The 17,124-nt window shown below is 36.8% G+C and overlaps 2 protein-coding genes across 2 annotated transcripts; one reads left to right on the top strand and one right to left on the bottom strand.

Annotated features, from left to right (window-relative positions):
- Window positions 1–4,019: 4,019 nt before the first annotated feature.
- LOC133303117 (low-temperature-induced 65 kDa protein-like) lies at window positions 4,020–7,752 on the top strand. Its single transcript, XM_061502985.1, has 5 exons — window positions 4,020–4,124; window positions 4,270–4,512; window positions 4,745–5,068; window positions 5,436–7,370; window positions 7,543–7,752. Exons 1-5 carry the CDS (start codon window positions 4,046–4,048, stop codon window positions 7,629–7,631), a joined length of 2,670 nt encoding a protein of 889 aa, XP_061358969.1. The 5' UTR covers window positions 4,020–4,045; the 3' UTR covers window positions 7,632–7,752.
- A 2,714-nt stretch (window positions 7,753–10,466) lies between these two features.
- On the bottom strand, window positions 10,467–11,741 carry LOC133303104 (uncharacterized). Its single transcript, XM_061502969.1, has one exon. It carries the CDS (start codon window positions 11,739–11,741, stop codon window positions 10,467–10,469), a length of 1,275 nt encoding a protein of 424 aa, XP_061358953.1.
- Window positions 11,742–17,124: the final 5,383 nt, after the last annotated feature.

Raw genomic sequence — 17,124 nt, 5'->3', positions numbered from 1 at the left:
AAGACTTGGATGACCCAACTGAGCGTGGATAGTAAGCGGAGAATCCACAACAGAGCACACTGGGACAGAAGTCGAAAGCTGATAAAGGCCATTGGACTCAGATCCGACACCAAGTGTCCTCCTCGAGCTCCGATCCTGCAAAATGACAGACTCTTTAGTGAAAGAAATAATACAGTCAAGGGATTGAGTCAAACGACTAATGGCAATAAGGTTGAAAGGAGAATTAGGAACATAAAGCACATTCTTAATGGGAATAGAAGGAAAAAGGAGAACAGTGCGTGCCCTTGGGACGGAACCAGTGACCCATTAGCCATAGTGATACTGGGCAAGGGACCAGACGTACAGAGAGAGGTGAATAAAGACTTATTACCAGAAATATGGTCAGATGCACCAGAATCGAGAATCCATGGACCAAGAGAGGGCGAGTGAGAAACACCAGCCAAGGAATTACCCGTGTGTGCACCAGAGGCAGTGGTACCAGGAGGACGCTTCCCTTCATACCATTGCAAGAAGTCAGTGAGAACAGACGGAGGTGGCTGTGGTCCAGCAATCAAAGCAGAGTCCGAGACAGGAGCAACACTCTGAGCAAAATGAGCGGAGCGAGGAGGGCAACCGTGAAGATCCCAGCAACGATCAATAGTATGGCCCGGCTTGTTGCAATGAGTGCAGAGAAAGCGTCTCGTAGAGGGTTTTCGTCCACGTGCATAACCCTTGGAGACAAGGTCAGATGGGTCAATTGAAGAGGAAGCAGATACGGCAGGCTCCATAGCAGACTTAGGTGGAATTCGAAGCAATGAAGACCAAACAGAGTCCAGGGATGGAACAGTAGTAGAACCCAAGATCTTATCCCGGTTTACAGAGTACTCCGGGGGCAAGCCATAAAGAGCCATGAGCATGAAGAATGTGCTGCGTTGCTCAAGTTCCTTAGCAGGGTCTGCAGCAGGCGGCAAAAGTTCATTGAAATCATGAAGGAGACCCTGAACTTTTCCCAAATAAGCAGACATAGAGACATCAAGGTGTTGAGCAGCAATAGTAGTGATCAAATTTTGACAAACACCATAGAGTCGCTGAGTGTCATTGGTATAAAGTGACTTGGCCTGACGCCAAACAGACTCACAAGTGACGTGAGCACGGAAAATTTGCTTCAACGACGAGTGGATGGTAGACTTGATGATGCTACATAACTGAGCATCAACCTTTTTCCAATGAGGGCGTACATCTACCGAGATGGACTCAGCCTTAGTAATGAGATGGTCAGCATAATCCTGTCCATCAAGCCAAAGTCGGAGATCAGAAGCCCAAGAATCATAATTGGAGCCATCCAACTTGTCGACGTGCAACGGAACATTAATATAATTAGAAAAAACAGGCGTGTCATTCTTTTGAGAACCCTTGGATACATCGTGGGGTGACGAATCAGCCATAGGTCACCTGAAACAAAAATAAACAGTAGCGGAAAGCACAAAAAGATCGCGTGAACAGTAACCAGCGAAATAAAACACTTTGTGGGAAGCCGTAACAAAGTCAAAAACACAAAACGAGGACAGATCCAGGTGCGCAAGGTCAGAACGAGATGGAAGGTGGTGGTCGGACGTGAAAAGTAGCCGCACGCGCCGCTGCAAAAAATCTGGACGCAGCCCCTTTGGCACGCGCGTGAGAGCGCGTGGAGAAGAGGATGGGGATGGGTCCGGCATAGATAAAACCGCCTTGTCCGAACGATCACAACCGTGTATGGTTCGTCGGAAAATTCGCTGGAAAAGTCGCCGAAGACGGTGGTCAACGGCGGTTCTTGACAGTGGCGATGATCGGAAAGGTCCTGGATCGGAAAGATGATGACCGGAAACTGACAAAGATGACAAAAAAAATTTACGCAGCGAACAGTGGTTCACTGGAAAAACGCGGATTAGGATTCCTCTTGTTTGGCTCTGATACCATGTTAACTATCAGAAATACAAGAGGCATTTGACTGTAATCCTTGTGTCAACTACACGAAAGAGATTTCATTTATATATTAAACCAAATAAGAAATACAAAGACATATACACAATGTGGGACTTCTATACTATGTACAGCAACAATTCCAATAGGCAATCAACAGACACGTTTAATGAATCTGTACACAGTTCATATTTGGACGAGATTGAAGCAAAGCAAATCAACAACAGTACAATGTGTAATAAAACCAAGTGATCATATAAGTGTCTATATATCATAACGCCCGTTACTTACCAGGCTATTTTCGAGCTCTGGAGTCTGAGACAACATTTGCATCCTCTCCTTCTCAGTGAAGCATACATTTTCCTTTTAAATACAAAGAAAAAAAATTATGGTAAAAATCGAATGAAAATGGGGAAAACATAACAAGTTATAACTACAAATCTAGAAACAAGCATCCTACCAAGAGTGCATCTAGCTCAGGTGTTTCGAATTGAATCGTTTGATAAACGACGTCGTTTTTATCACTCGGAGCTACCGTTTTATTCTCCTGCGAACAACAAGTCTAAGATCTTATCAAAATAAATAAATATACAAAAATGCAGAGAATAAGAAGCATTAACATACTTTCTGAAATTCAATATCAGCTTCAGAGACATGATCTTCAAAGATAACCTCTGCGTCTTGCTGCAACGCAATCAAAACATCCAAAAAGCACGAGTTCACTCAGGGAAGCTCTCTCATGTAAGCATTGCGCATGAAATCACAATTGCAGAGTGAAAAATTCTAATACTGATGATAATCAACACAATCCACAAGAAGATCCATCTATTCTTCATCGGAGAAACACTCACGCAAACACAAATGCAATCTCAAATACCTCGCGATTCCGATTTTCTTCGCCTCCCGTTAGAACGGTGAGATCGCGAGAATCAATGTGGATTCTGTGGGGGAGGACACCAGAGAGGAATGTGGAGAGGGCGGGGTCGATCGGCAAGGGGTCGATGTGGTGGGAGACGTGGAGTGGGGAATCGAAGCGGAGGAGGTGGTGGACGGCGGAGGGAGGCGGCGTAGGGAGGCGAGGGACTTCGAGGTGGAGGAACGGGAGGGTTTCGCGACGTTGGGATGGAGGGAGAGTGAAGTAATCGTTGTTGAGAAAGCGAGTTCGCATTTTCTTCGGCGAAGAGAGAGAGAGAGACAGAAGAAGCTAACGGACTCGAAAATCGAATTGAATTTCGCGCTTTAAATTTTGTATTTATAGTACTTGGGTTCGGACTTTGGAGCAGTGCGTGAACCGAACCGAACCATTAAAGGCTCGCTCCGATGAACCGGTATTGGATCCGAAACCCATTGCTTCAATGTTTTTACACAATTTCTCTCTTTTTTTTTCAATTGTCTCCCGCCTGAACTTGTTAGTTTATTTTTAGCTTTTTAAAAAAATTATTGTTTTTGTTCGTTGTTGAATTCCCTTATTGTTTTTGTTCGTTGTGGAATTCCCTAACTATTGATAATGTGTGATAATTCAAATGATTATGGCATGCACTTAATTAAATCTAAAATTTGATGCTTAATAATTGTTCATTAGCTTAAAAGAAATTATAGTTGTCATTTTTTACCCTTACCATTATTTTTATGATTGTTGGATAAAAATTAAATTAACAGCTATTATTTAATATATTTGGTAATTTGATTTTGATTCAAAAATTATAAAAATAATGATAAAAAAGTATAAAGGAAAAGAGATAATAAAAAACTGTTTTACAAGAAGAATCTTTGGCATGAAAGAACTTGAGATTACACTGCGTGTGTTTCTATCAATGTTGTATTGTTGTCAACAGATAACATAATCTATTCATTTCATGTCCCCGAGAATAAGAACAGTTTATCCTAACTCTAAAACTTTCATGAAGAGAAAATGAGCCACGTATATGAAAGTAGTCAACACGTGTCAATTGACAAAGACGTGTCGTGACACGTGTCTGCAGTATTCTTAAAGGTGGCAGAACACAATGTCATTCCTTCTTTTATATACCGCCCCAAGGCCTTTGGATTTTCCTTACAGTAACTTTCTTCAACGAGGAGGACAAGCAGATACTTTTCCTTTTCAACCATGAACTCTAGAGTAGTTCAAAGTAATATGCACGAGTACGATCAACATCATGATCCTCACAATGTTGGCTTACAACAAGGTACGAATCTCATTTAATTTGAAGTTTGATTTGATTTGATTTGAAGAAACCTTCACTTGTTTCCACTAATGGGCATGCATTTTTATTTTTTTATTTTTTTTGTTTCTTTCTTTCCTTGTGATTTTGCTTCAAATTTTGGATGTAGGGGCACATGGTGTAGAAGAACACAACCATGACCATGAGAAGAAATCAGTTCTGAAAAAAGTGAAGGCAAAGGCTAAGAAAATTAAGGACACAATCACGAAACATGGCCATCATGACCATGACCATGAACATGGTCATGAGTATCACTATGAAGATCAACATATCCCTGATGATCATGACTTGGATGAGGAAAATGATGACGATGACGAAATGGTTGAAGACCCAGAAATCCATGGAGCACCAAGTATGTTCTTTCTTAACACTGAAGAACTAATCATTAATTGTTCTGTCCTTACTTAATCTGTGAATTAGAGACTTGCCTTTACTTAGTAGATTTTTTTTCTAAGTTTTCTAGAAATTTTCTGCAAAACTGATGATAAATAATTGGAATCTTTTAAATGAGAGGAATCAAGAAGAAGAAAAAAAAAAGTTGATTTTGCTTTAGTTTGGATAATATATACTTGGTTGTTCTGCAGTGTATGACAGTGCCGCTGCTAGAAATGCTACCCCAGGACAAGTCAACACTTTAGGGAAACCTGGAGTTAATTTTGGAGATGCAAAAGTTATGGGCGAAGAACTTCATCACGAGCCAAGAGTTGTAGTTGTTTCTCCAACTGCTGAAATTAATCAAAGCAGATCCACTGACCCAGCCAGAACATTTGTTGGGGAAGAGAAGGCACATAAGTTCAATTTGGAGAGACCGATGGACTTGGAGGAAGATCCTCATGCACCAGGAAGTAGACCTGAAGCATTTACTCCAGCCAACTATCAAACCAAAGTCACTGATCCAACTGGGGCAGGTAAGTGAACAAAAGTTGTCTCAATATTCAATGATCTGTAATAGACTCCGGATTCCTTGATGTATTAAGGTTAATGTATCAGTATACAATTTCGGAATATCTGGGGATTAAATTGATAAAATGGGTACTTAATAGAGTTTATCTTGGCTTAAAATAGTGTGGCATTTGATTTTGTAGAGTCCTCAACTGGTGGCATAGTATGATGTGATCTACAAGTCCGGTCACCATCCAATACAGAAAATTGACTATATTGTACTAAGGAGTCCTATCATCATAGTGTAGTCCTTGTAAGCAAGTAGCAACCATGTTTTAGAGCTAATTATGGTCTATTCTTTGACATTTTTTGGTAATGTCTTATGGTTAACAGGTGGTGCAGAAATTGACATTAAACCAATTCAGAAATCTTTTGACAGGATGACTATCCACAATGAGCCAAAACCTAACCCAGAACCAAAAGTTATCCTTCCAACTATTGCTGAAACGCAGTACCCTGCTGCTCACAGCCACCACCAATTTGTGCCAGAATTATCCACTGCAACTAAAACTCTCTACCCACCAGCTGAAAGCCATGGCCAATACTTGCCAGAACTATCTAGTGAAATCAAAACACAATACCCTAAAAACCAGGATCGGTTTATGCCAGAGTTGTCTACAACCACAAATCAGTACCCTTCTGCTGAAAGCCACAACCAAAACTTGTCAAAATTGTCTAGTACTGCAACAAAATCCCAATACCCATCTGCAGGAAGCCATGATCAGTTTGCAAAAACTCAGTACCCTTCTGCAGGAAGCCATGATCAGTTTGCAAAAACTCAGTACCCTTCTGCTGGAAGCCATGATCAGTTTGCAAATACTCAATACCCATCTGCAGGAAGCCATGATCAGTTTACAAATACTCAATATCCTTCTGCTGGAAGTCATGATCAGTTTGCAAAAACTCAATACCCTTATGCAGGAAGCCATGATCAGTTTCTGCCCGAGTTGTCTACTGAATTACCTAAAACTCAGTACCCTTCTGCTAGAAGCCATGACCAATATCTGCCACAACAGTCTAGTGCAACAATAACTGAATACCCTTCAACTAGAAGCCATGATCATTTTATAGAATCAAAGGAGAAACCATCAAACCAGGATGAGTTTATGCCAGAGTTTTCTACTTCAACAACCAAAACTCAGTACCCTTCAGCTAGAGGCCAAGACCGAAACTTGTCAGAAATGTCTAGTGCAAAAAAAACTCAATACCCTTCTTCAGGAAGCCATGATCAGTTTCTGTCAGAGTTATCTACTGAGCCTAAAACTCAAAACCCTTACGTTAAAAGCCATGATCAATACTTATCGCAAGAGCCAAGCACAACAAAAACTGAATACCCTTCAGCCAAAAGCCATGATCAGTTTGTAGAGTCAGTGGAGAAACCATCAAACCAAAGCAGTTACGCAGAAAAAATCTCCTCGGCGACCTCTGCAATCGCTGATAACGCCGTCGCTACTAAAAACATGGTCGCTTCCAAGCTTGGATATGGTGAAAAAGGTGACAGAGACGAGAAAGAAACAAGGTGGCCACATGAAGAGGACAACACAATTGGAGAAAATCCATCAAACCAGAGCAGTTACAAAGAGAAAATCTCATCAGCAACCACTGCAATAGCTGATAAAGCTGTTTCTGCTACAAACACTGTAGCCTCTAAGCTCGGTTTTGGTGAGAAAGGTGACAGCGAAGACGACAAAGTGACAACACAAGAAGAGAAGAAAAGCGAGAATACTTCAGATTATGGAAAGAAAATTGCTCTCTCTTTGACGGAGAAACTAGCTCCAGTTTGTGGAAAAGTTGCTGGGGTAGGAAGTGCAAGGAAGTCCCAATTTCAAGGAACTGCTAACAATGAAAATGTGGTTATAGAACAGGACAGAGGGGTTTCTGTGAAGGACTACTTGGTTGACAAGTTGAGGCCTGGTGATGAAGACAGGGCTCTTTCTGAGGTGATTTCTGAAACTTTGTATAAGAAGGAAGAAGAGCCAAAAGAGGTTAATGAGGATAAAGTGGATGATATGAATCTGAAAAAGTTGGTTTCAGATGCTGTACACAAGCGAGAAGAGGAGCCAGAGAGGAGAGAAAAACATCTACCCTTGGAGAAAGTGACTGAGTCAGAAGAGGTCAAAAAAAGGTTGGGTAGTGGGGATGAGAATAGAGAGAAAAGTTATGCAGAGAGCTATGTTAATAGCCCTGGAAAAGGTGTGGTTGATAAGCTCAAAGGTGTTGTTGGATCATGGTTTGGCAACAAACCAGAGGAGAATCAATCCTCACAAGGTATGTAGTTGCCTATTTTTTGTTTTTATCATTGAGTCACAAGGTTATGAAGAGAGCTATCTTTTGATGTATGCTGGCAAATTTTGTAGTAGTTTTAGTTGAAGATGAAACGCTTTTGTTTGTTTAGATTATGTTTGGACTTAGTTTTGTGGTTTGTTTGTTGTAATTGCAGATGGTGAAGATTTGTCTAAGAATTCTGGTGATGAAGTAGAACAGGTTAACCAAGCTGCGGGTGAAAGAAGACATACAGGAGTCATGTAATTAAAGAATAAGTTTGGGGGAATTTTTATTATCATATGCATTGTGTGTTTGTGTACTTTTCTAGTGATGTTTGTGTAGATGTTGAGATTTGTATAATTTGTTATGCTTTATTGTTGATTACGTACAGAGCTTATGTGTCAATATTATGTTAAATGAAAAAAATAAAAAAAATAAAAAAAAAATATGTTTTTTAATATTTTATTGCATTCTGTCTTTTGTTGTTTTTGCACGAAAATATTTATTTCTTTCTTATGTTTTTCTATCCGAAAGTACAGTTTTCCTGAATCCTATAATTAATTATTTTGACATTTTTTATTATTAATCATTTTAATGAAATCATGTCTATAAATAATGAATTATAAAATATGACTATGAAAAATAGTTTTTTATTATTTTTATAAAAAAACTTAAAAATTATTTTTAAAAAAGAAAAGAAAAATGAAGAGTAAATAATTCAATTTTATATTATTTTTTTCTTGAAAATGTGAAGGATAATAACAAAAATAAAGAAAAACATGGAACATAAATAGTGGTCATAATTAAGTTGAAATATAAATTAGAAAAGTGGATTAATTAAAAAAGAAAATAAGGACTTGTCATGTGGATAACTAATTTTAACAAGATTAAAACTTAAATTTTTTAAAAATTAGTGTTTATTTGGGTATGGTACACGATAATTATAATGAATGCCATACTTAATCGTTCGATTGATTTGAAATTAATGATTAAAAAATGTGAAAAATTAATTGTTAATTTGAAATTGATTCAATAATAACCAATTAGATAATAAGAGTTGTAAGTTAAGTATAACGACTCTCAATTTTTATAATATATAATAGATATTTCAATTCAATGTGAGCTTTGATTGTACATACTTTTCAGTTTTCATTTCCATCTTGAGTAGAAAACCTGATGGCAACACTAATTATTTTTCTTAGTTTTGTGTCTTACGGTTAGGGTTAGGGTTTTAGGTTTAGGACTTGTGTTTTGGGATGTGAACTAGAGATTTGTAAAAGGCTAAGTGACGCAGAATTTGTAGCAAACAAGTTAAAGGAAATGAACTAGGAAAACCATGACAGTAACATGAACCAATAGGCACAAAGCACCCAATCCATCGTAGACTTGTAAAACACTTAAACATATACATTTGGTTCAAATAATCCCAATAAAATATGCGTAACAGAGGGCAGCAATATATGGGTTGCAAAGTGCCTTGAATAACTTACCAATTCGTGTCTCCAATTTAGATGTTACTATCTATGGCTGAACCTAGCAACAACCATGGTTAAGTAAGGTTAATTCCCGTGAAATGCTATGGTAGTAATTTCAGATGTGTCCATCTAACCTAAAAATGCTTCATGGAAGTCAAAACAATGATGTTTGACAACAAACATGGCTATATGAGTCATAACTCATAACTATATAATCTATATAAAATAGTGCTTTAAACTCGGTCCGGTTATCGACTCGTTCGAGGTATTGGGTGTCATTCGCTCAACCGGTGAGTCACTGGTTCAACCGGTTGACTCAGATATACATATTAAAAAAATATAAATATATTACTTAGAAGAAGGTTATATTTATAACCTCTGTTCGCTTACAACCAAATATTAACCGTTGATTTCCACCAATCTGGCAGTTGTAATTTATTGGGTCTCACTTATTAATTAATTATTAATTTCTAATAAATTATAAGTGTCAGATTGACGGAAATCAACGATTAAAATTTAATTGTAAGAGATTGTAAGCAAAATGGGTTATAAATATAACCTCCCTCTGTTACTTATATTAAAAATTCACCGAAAACAAAATTCTTAATCAAAAGTTCAAAATATTCAACATAATTCAACCAGTTTAATGAAACTTATAAGCCAATAATACACAATCTGATATAAATTACTATGTCCATGGTGTTAAAGTCGTATCAAATCCAGGCTCTCCTAGTCCTTCTCCATCAATCTCTTCCAAAACTTGACCAACATGGCTTTCATTTTGGTTTGCAATGGCTATGTCTTGTACATCATCATCGTCATCATCATCATCTAAATTCAATAGATCTACAATAACGTCAAATTTTATGTAAGTTAGTAATTAACATGAAGTGATCACATCATCAAATTAAACAATGGAATTATACTCATAAATTGTATAAAGAAACATACCAATATCATCTACAATTGGTTGAATGACATTATTGCATATGTTTTCACGTAAAGATCTCGCTTCTTCATCCGTTAATGATGGTGGTGACTCCTCAAAAACCCAATTAGAATGATCCTCCATTGTTTCCAAATTAATTGGGTCATAATTTTGGTGCTTCAATTGATTCCTAATTTTTCCAATATTTAACATAAGCAAATATATACAAACATTTGTCCAAAAGAAAGTAAACAATCAATTTTGCATTATACCTTTGTTGGAGTTTTAAGTTGTACCGAACATAGACCAGATCATTCAATCTTTTATGTTCTAACCGATTTCTCCTATTTGAATGAATATGCTCAAATGCACTCCAATTTCGCACACAACCAGAGGCACTACAAGTTTGACTTAAGACACGAATAGCCAATTTTCTCAAGTTTGGTGCACCAAAGCCATATGTATCCCACCATTCATCTGAAATATTGTAAGCAATAAAATAAATTAATATTCATACTAATTTTATTCAACTGTAATAAGAATTAAAGGTAAAGCTCATAAATTATTTTACCTGGCATAATTGTATTTCGTTCCTGAATAGCTACTTGCCTTCCAAAATCAAACTCGGCTTCTTAGAATATTCTCATCTCAGCCGTTAACTTGCATTGCAAATCCACATCCCGATATGCATACCTCTCAATAACATCTAAAAAGACTAGAAGTTGTCAATTCATGTTTTTCAAACTCCTCACAATTGAAATGGCATCCTGGATTTAACCAATATCCCGCGGCATGCAAATTTCTACGAAGTTGTGAATCCCATCGGCTATCTAGGATTTTCAAGTATGGCTCCACCTTTTTCTTCTTTCTTTGAAACCTTTTGACCATCTCCTCTCTTGCTTTATAGAAGGCCTGATAAAGATAACCCATGGAAGGCTTCTCTTCGCTATCAACAAGATGTAACAGCCAGACAAGTGGCTCAGTAATTTTCACAATGTCAGTACACTCTTTCCAAAATCTAGAATTTAAGACTTGCTCAACAAATCTTTTAGCCTTGTCATCCTTAGAATTGGCTGAATTTGTCCAATCTCTTGATGTTACCATTGCTCTTAATGCATCTTTTTGAGCCAATATGCTTTGTAAAGCAATGAAATTTGTGGCAAAGAGAGTTGGAGCTGGTCGAAGTATTTCTTTGCCTCCAGTAAATTTTCTCATTAAATACAACGGATAACAATGGTTATATACATACTTCGTAATTTTTGAAGCATGTGCCACGGCCTCATCCACTTCCTTCAATTTGCCAATGTCTTGGAACATCAAATTAATACAATGAGCAGCACAAGGAGACCAAAATATCTTGGGAAACTCAGCCTCTAATAATCTTCCAGCAGCAACATTATTGGTAGCATTATTAGTCACAAATTGAACAACATTTTCAGGCCCAACAAATAGCACAATATCTTTGAAAAGCTGATATAATAAATATGCAGTTTTGGAAGCATGAGAAGCATCCACAGACTTCAAAAAAACAGTTCCTTTAGGACAATAAACAAAAAAATTAATAAGAGTTCGCCTACACCGATCAGTCCAACCATCCGCCATAATAGTGCATCCGGTGTGCTTCCAAACATTGCGATAACTCTCAACAAGATCATGGACCTCATCAACCCAACTATCTAGCAAAGCACCACGTAACATGTGCATGGTTGGAGCTTTAAAATCTGCACCCAAGTTACACACAGCATCAAACATTTCCTGAAAACAAGGATCGTTAGCTGCATTGAATGGGAGCCCAGAAACAATCATCCACTTTGAAATAGAACGGTAAGCTCTCCAAATCACTTCTTTACTTTGTAAAACGCCTTTTAAGCTTGGTTGAGCTCCAGAAGTTGTTCTCGGAATAAAATAAGAACCTATGGCATTCTTCCCTTTTTCAGATTTGGAAGGTGGTTGATTATCAACATATCTCATTACATCACCATATTCACCGTTGTCTTCTTCTTCATGTTGAACTTTTCTTTTTTTCTTCTTGCTTTCATCAACATTTTTTTTCATTTCATCACGCACCTCAGCTGGAACCTTTTTACATGGCTCAACTTGTCTTTTTTCTCCGGCCAAATGATTCTTTAACCCATTAATTCCACCTACTCTCATAACTTTATTGCAGTACTGACATATTATAACAACTTTTCCATCTTCAATAGCTTGTCTACAATGTCCCCAGCTTGGATCCTTTTTCCCCCTATAACTTGGTTTAGAGGAATTTTGAGATGATACATCTTGGGACAATGGTGTTGAATCAGGTTCAGTGGATGACATCTTGGTGAAAATAAATCTGCACGAAACATAAATCAAGTATATAAAGACATCAACAACCAATAAATCAAGTATATTAAGACTTAAACAATCACCGATTGGTATCAATTCAGACTCAGATTCAATAGCAAGCTTATCACCAATTGGTACCAATTGAAAGCATGAATTTCTTATGACAGCAGAAGTAATGTTTTCTCAGATTCATTAACTTTCAGACTCAGATTCATTAACACGGTGTAAGAAAATATAACTTTCAGACTCAGATTCATTACCAGATCAAACATATATATCATATTTAGTAAAATAAAAGAGACTGAAAGAGGTACAAGTTGAACAAAAACCACGTAATATCACAACCCCATTATCCAAATAACCTCAACTCTGCGGCTAAAACTATTGGGGCATTGAAACAGGTAGAGTGACACGAAAAAAGAAGCCAACCCAATACAGCAAACCAGAATAGCAACAAGTGAATGTGAATTTCACAACCCAATGCAAAGCACGGTGCTTTGAAGATGCAGAAAGCAGTCAAATTTGACAAAGGAGGAGGCAACTTTAAAAGGAAATGAAAGAAAACCCACCTTCAAAATAGGACAGTTCATGTACATAGAAAATTCTCCAAAAAAGAAAAAATAAGAGGGAAAACACAAAACAAAACAAAAAAGGAATGGAATTCAATAAAGTTGGGAAATTTGGAGTATCGACTACCGAGGATGCAGTGAATCAGCGGTGACCGCTGAGAACTTCGATTTCAGCGAGAAAAATTAACAGAGAAGTGAATTTATTTATTTTTAAAGAGAGAGGAAGAGAAATTTAGAGAGAGAAAATGAAAACCACACCGGCAACAATAATGACAGCGGACGACGAGCAACAATCGACGGCGGACAGCAGCTGAGAGGAAGTACGAAGTTCGAATGGTTATGGGACCGGCTTCTAGGGCACAATGAGAGTCGAAGTCAAGAGCTTAGGATTTTAGGGTCTTCTTTTTTGACACAAAAGAAACGGTTTTTTTTTATAAAACAGCTTGAATTGTTGGGTTGGGTTTCATATGACCCACCGAGTCACCGAGACTCGGCCAAGTCAACTGGTCGAAACCAATTTAAGAGCATGTTGATCCAATGGCCAGCTCGAACAGGTGAGGCCACCGAGTTTCCGCAACCTGGGTCGACCCGACCTGTTCGCTCCGGGTTTTAAAACAATGATATAAAGTAAGCCCTGCAATGGTGGCAAATGGCATTTATATCCAAAAATAATTAAGAAATATTGTGACTATAAATGAATCCAAGTTTGTTTGCGTGGCCTTTAATAGGAAATTTCTAATATCAAACGAATTAATCAAAATACTCTTTCATGGACGGCTATGATTCAATTACAGAGATGCAGCCCTTTTGTATGCTTGTTGGCATTTACATATAGTTTTCTGTCAAATGGATAAGCTAATCTTTTCAGTGATACCAAATGGATTGGCTTCAATAATGCTGAACAGAGAAGCACCGTAAACAATCAAGTATGTCAAAGTTGGAGTATTTATTGAAGCAAATCAATCAAAGCACAACTCCTTACTAAATATATGGACGGGAAAAAATGGCCTCCTCTATCGGGAAAACACCCAAATGCTTTATATCATGTTGGTTTCAAATCATACCTTCACAGTTGATTGACAATGTAAGTGTGAGACACACGTTTAAATGTTACCACTTCTCAATCCAATCTTAGCTGTGTAGAAATTGCTAAACACCAAGCTAATCCTCCAAGGCGACAAACAAGCTTAATTGTATAAATATCAACTCATGCGAACATCAAAGTTCAATAAGTAAATAGATTTAACACTAATAATGATAGAGATATGGAAATTAAGATAACTAATTATGTACACATCCACTAAGCCATGACATAGGGAAATAAAAGAGTTAACAAGTGATTAATATAAAATAGCTTTATCTAGCAGTAAAACAAATAAATCTTGCAAATAAGTTTTTCCTTTTCATAACTGAACCCTAACTCAACACAAAACCCACCTTCACTGTTCAGCTAACACTCATATTCAGACACCACAGTTCATCAATGGAATAACTTCTAGTACACCAGCAACTCATAGTGGGGAAATCAGTGTACTGAACTTCAAGGGAATTTGCATAAATAGCTTAGATTTATGGATTGAGACATTTCAGCAAAAATTAAGGACCTTACAAACACTGTTTTGTTTTCATGTCAGAAGATTTGGTTTTTAGAATTGAGGTAACTTGACTTACTTGAGCAAAAGGAGATCTCTTACTTGGGCAAATATTCGTATATAGATGTAGAAATAACAACCACTAGAAGTGCGAAGCTCGCTGTAACAAAGATAAGACCATAAAACAAGATTAAAAGAAAGCATATGGTAAGTGCGGAGCAATCAAATAGTAATACAACTTTCATGGTAATTATCACATTGGAGCAAATTAAGGTAATTACTATTAAGGAAAATGAGCTGCATATATATTTAGTACTCTATATTGCCATGCCATGTATGGATAACGTATGAATGGTGCCATGTATGGATAACGTATGAACGGTGCCATGAATGTTCTATCGCCATGCTTTGAGTCACAAAGAAGAAAAAGAGAAACCTTTTATCGAATTGCAGCTTCTACATGAAGGCACACTAGCCCCTTTTTTTTGTGCTTTTTTTGTATGAAGAAGAAGGATAGGACATGTTTAACCATGTATATATGACCAAACCAAAAGGATAAGAAATAATAAACACTTAGAGAAGAAGTTAACAGCTCTGCTAATGGATATATTGAATCCAGACTAAATACTGAGTGAGTTAACCATTATTCTATATGTTATCCACATTTGTTGGATTAAAAATTTGTAAATATTTTTAAAGATGGGTAAATAGTAGACGTACATTTAATTGCACGCCACATCATCATCCAATACAACAATAACAACACTACAATATCAATTTATTTTCATTTTTATCTTGTCGCTTTACTATTCCAATTCTTATTTTCAGTCTTTATTAGAATATAAGTGAGAAAGCATTTGGCTTTCTGCTGAAATTCTCATTGATTGCAGATTTTTTTTTTTTTTTTTTTTTTTTGGCTATCACCCACCCTCATTGTCATGACTCATGACCATGGAAATTACCAATGGTACAGGATTCTAGTAGTTTAACTTCACATGGCCCCATTACATTGACAAAGTGATTAATATTGAGGCCAATCAAGCTTAAAATTTTTTTTTAACATAATCTATATTTATAAAATATTTAATTTATTATAATTTTTAAATTAAAAAAATATTGACAAGCCATAACAGGCCAACCTGCAATATGTATTGGGCTGATAAAACGTTGTCTTGAAATATAGTAAGCTACATTTGGCACAGCTAGAAGTTCTACGGAGTGAATGTGTTAAGCTACCCGTTTTGACAACTATAATCCTAAGGTATCTCATTGGAATACAACTTTATTTTCACTAACATCCCCCAACTTTATCTTCACAAGCAAATCCCCTGCAAACTTAGTTTCAACCTCTTGATTTTACAGTAACATTTTTTTTTAATAAATTAGTGGTTAACGACCTATTTCATCCCTTTTGTAGACAAATTATCAAGCAAGTTAAGGGCATAAGAATTAGTTCCTTGTTTTGCTATAAGCCGAAACCAACTCAGAAACCCAAAATTCAAATTATTTCCATTAAATTTTCAGAGTTCATAATGCATACATGCAGAGATCCAATAATAAAATTTCACTTTCTTTTCCCTCCATTCAAGTAACTATTAGCTGTGACTCATACAATGAGGTTAAGTTACAAAGATTTTAAAAAGTTAAATACCACAAAAAAAAAAAAACTTGGGTTCAGAGAAAGAAAATAATATCAATTCGGACTATATAAATTAGGGCATTAAAATTTGGCATTTGAACCTGTTTCGATAAGGTCCTAAGCTCGCCCAAGATTGGTTTAGGCCTTTGGCCTCGCAAGCAGCAGGGAATGGCAGAGAAGGAATGCTGTTGTTTCCCAGACGGACAATGTGGCTAAAAACGTTAGGCATTGGACGATTGAATGTCAAAAGGGATTTGCTTGAAATGAAAAACGAATGCACGCTAAAAAGTTTACCCTTGATACTCCTCCGGTGAAGGTGGCTGACGATGTGAACATGAACGCCTCCGGTGAAATGAAAGTGTGGAACTGTGAAATGGTTGGAATGTGAGGTAAGCTGAAATCGCGAAATTGAATGTAGCGCGGTAGGAGTGTAACCAGGGGTCATAACGAGCCGAGCGGAGCATAGCTTTCGTCTTAAAAAGACTGAGTTTGTGATTAAACGTGTGAGCCTTATAAAGTCTATTACCTGCTATGAATATAATTATTGACACGTGGCATGCTTTATTTACAATAAATAAAAGACTGATTTGGCTTGTTAGCCTATTAGAAAAAAATAAAACAATAAAAATTTATCCAAACAGAATATACAATCAACAACACTAGTAATTCCATAAATATTCATAAATTCAAAGTATATCGAAACAACATAATATAGAATATAATCATTCAAAAAGTCTGTTTAACTAATAAAATAGGGGTGAAATGGATTGAGAGGAGAGAGGACTATTACAAATAGTATAAAAAATATAAATAAAATAAAAATTAATATACTAGGTCAGCCTGAGAGGCTCCAAGGCCGAGCTTTTGAATTGGAGCCTCAGGCCTTTTTACTAAACGATCTTTTATACAAGTCCAAGTCTGGTTCCAACAACCAATATTAGGCATGTAAGCATGAGCCTTCACGAGCCGAGTCAAAGGCCCCTGGCTCGTTTATCACCCCTAAGTGTAAGTGTGCCTCGCCTAGGGTTTTTGTTTTTAAAAGGTTAGTTTGTCTTTAAATGTGTCAGTATCATCTGCCCTGATACTTATTATGAATCTGTTTAGTCTGTTTAAAAAAAATAATACAACAGAAATTTATTCAAACAAAATATATGTTCAACAACACTAATAACTTCAAAAAGATTCATATATTCAATGTATATCCAAAAAGTATAATATAGAACAAA

Source organism: Gastrolobium bilobum, unplaced genomic scaffold (genome assembly GCF_033153095.1).
Source record: "Gastrolobium bilobum isolate Gb01-03AN ecotype WA unplaced genomic scaffold, APGP_CSIRO_Gbil_v1 utg25931, whole genome shotgun sequence".
In the NCBI taxonomy this organism is placed as follows: domain Eukaryota; kingdom Viridiplantae; phylum Streptophyta; class Magnoliopsida; order Fabales; family Fabaceae; genus Gastrolobium; species Gastrolobium bilobum.
This window is presented reverse-complemented; position numbering and strand designations above follow the sequence as displayed.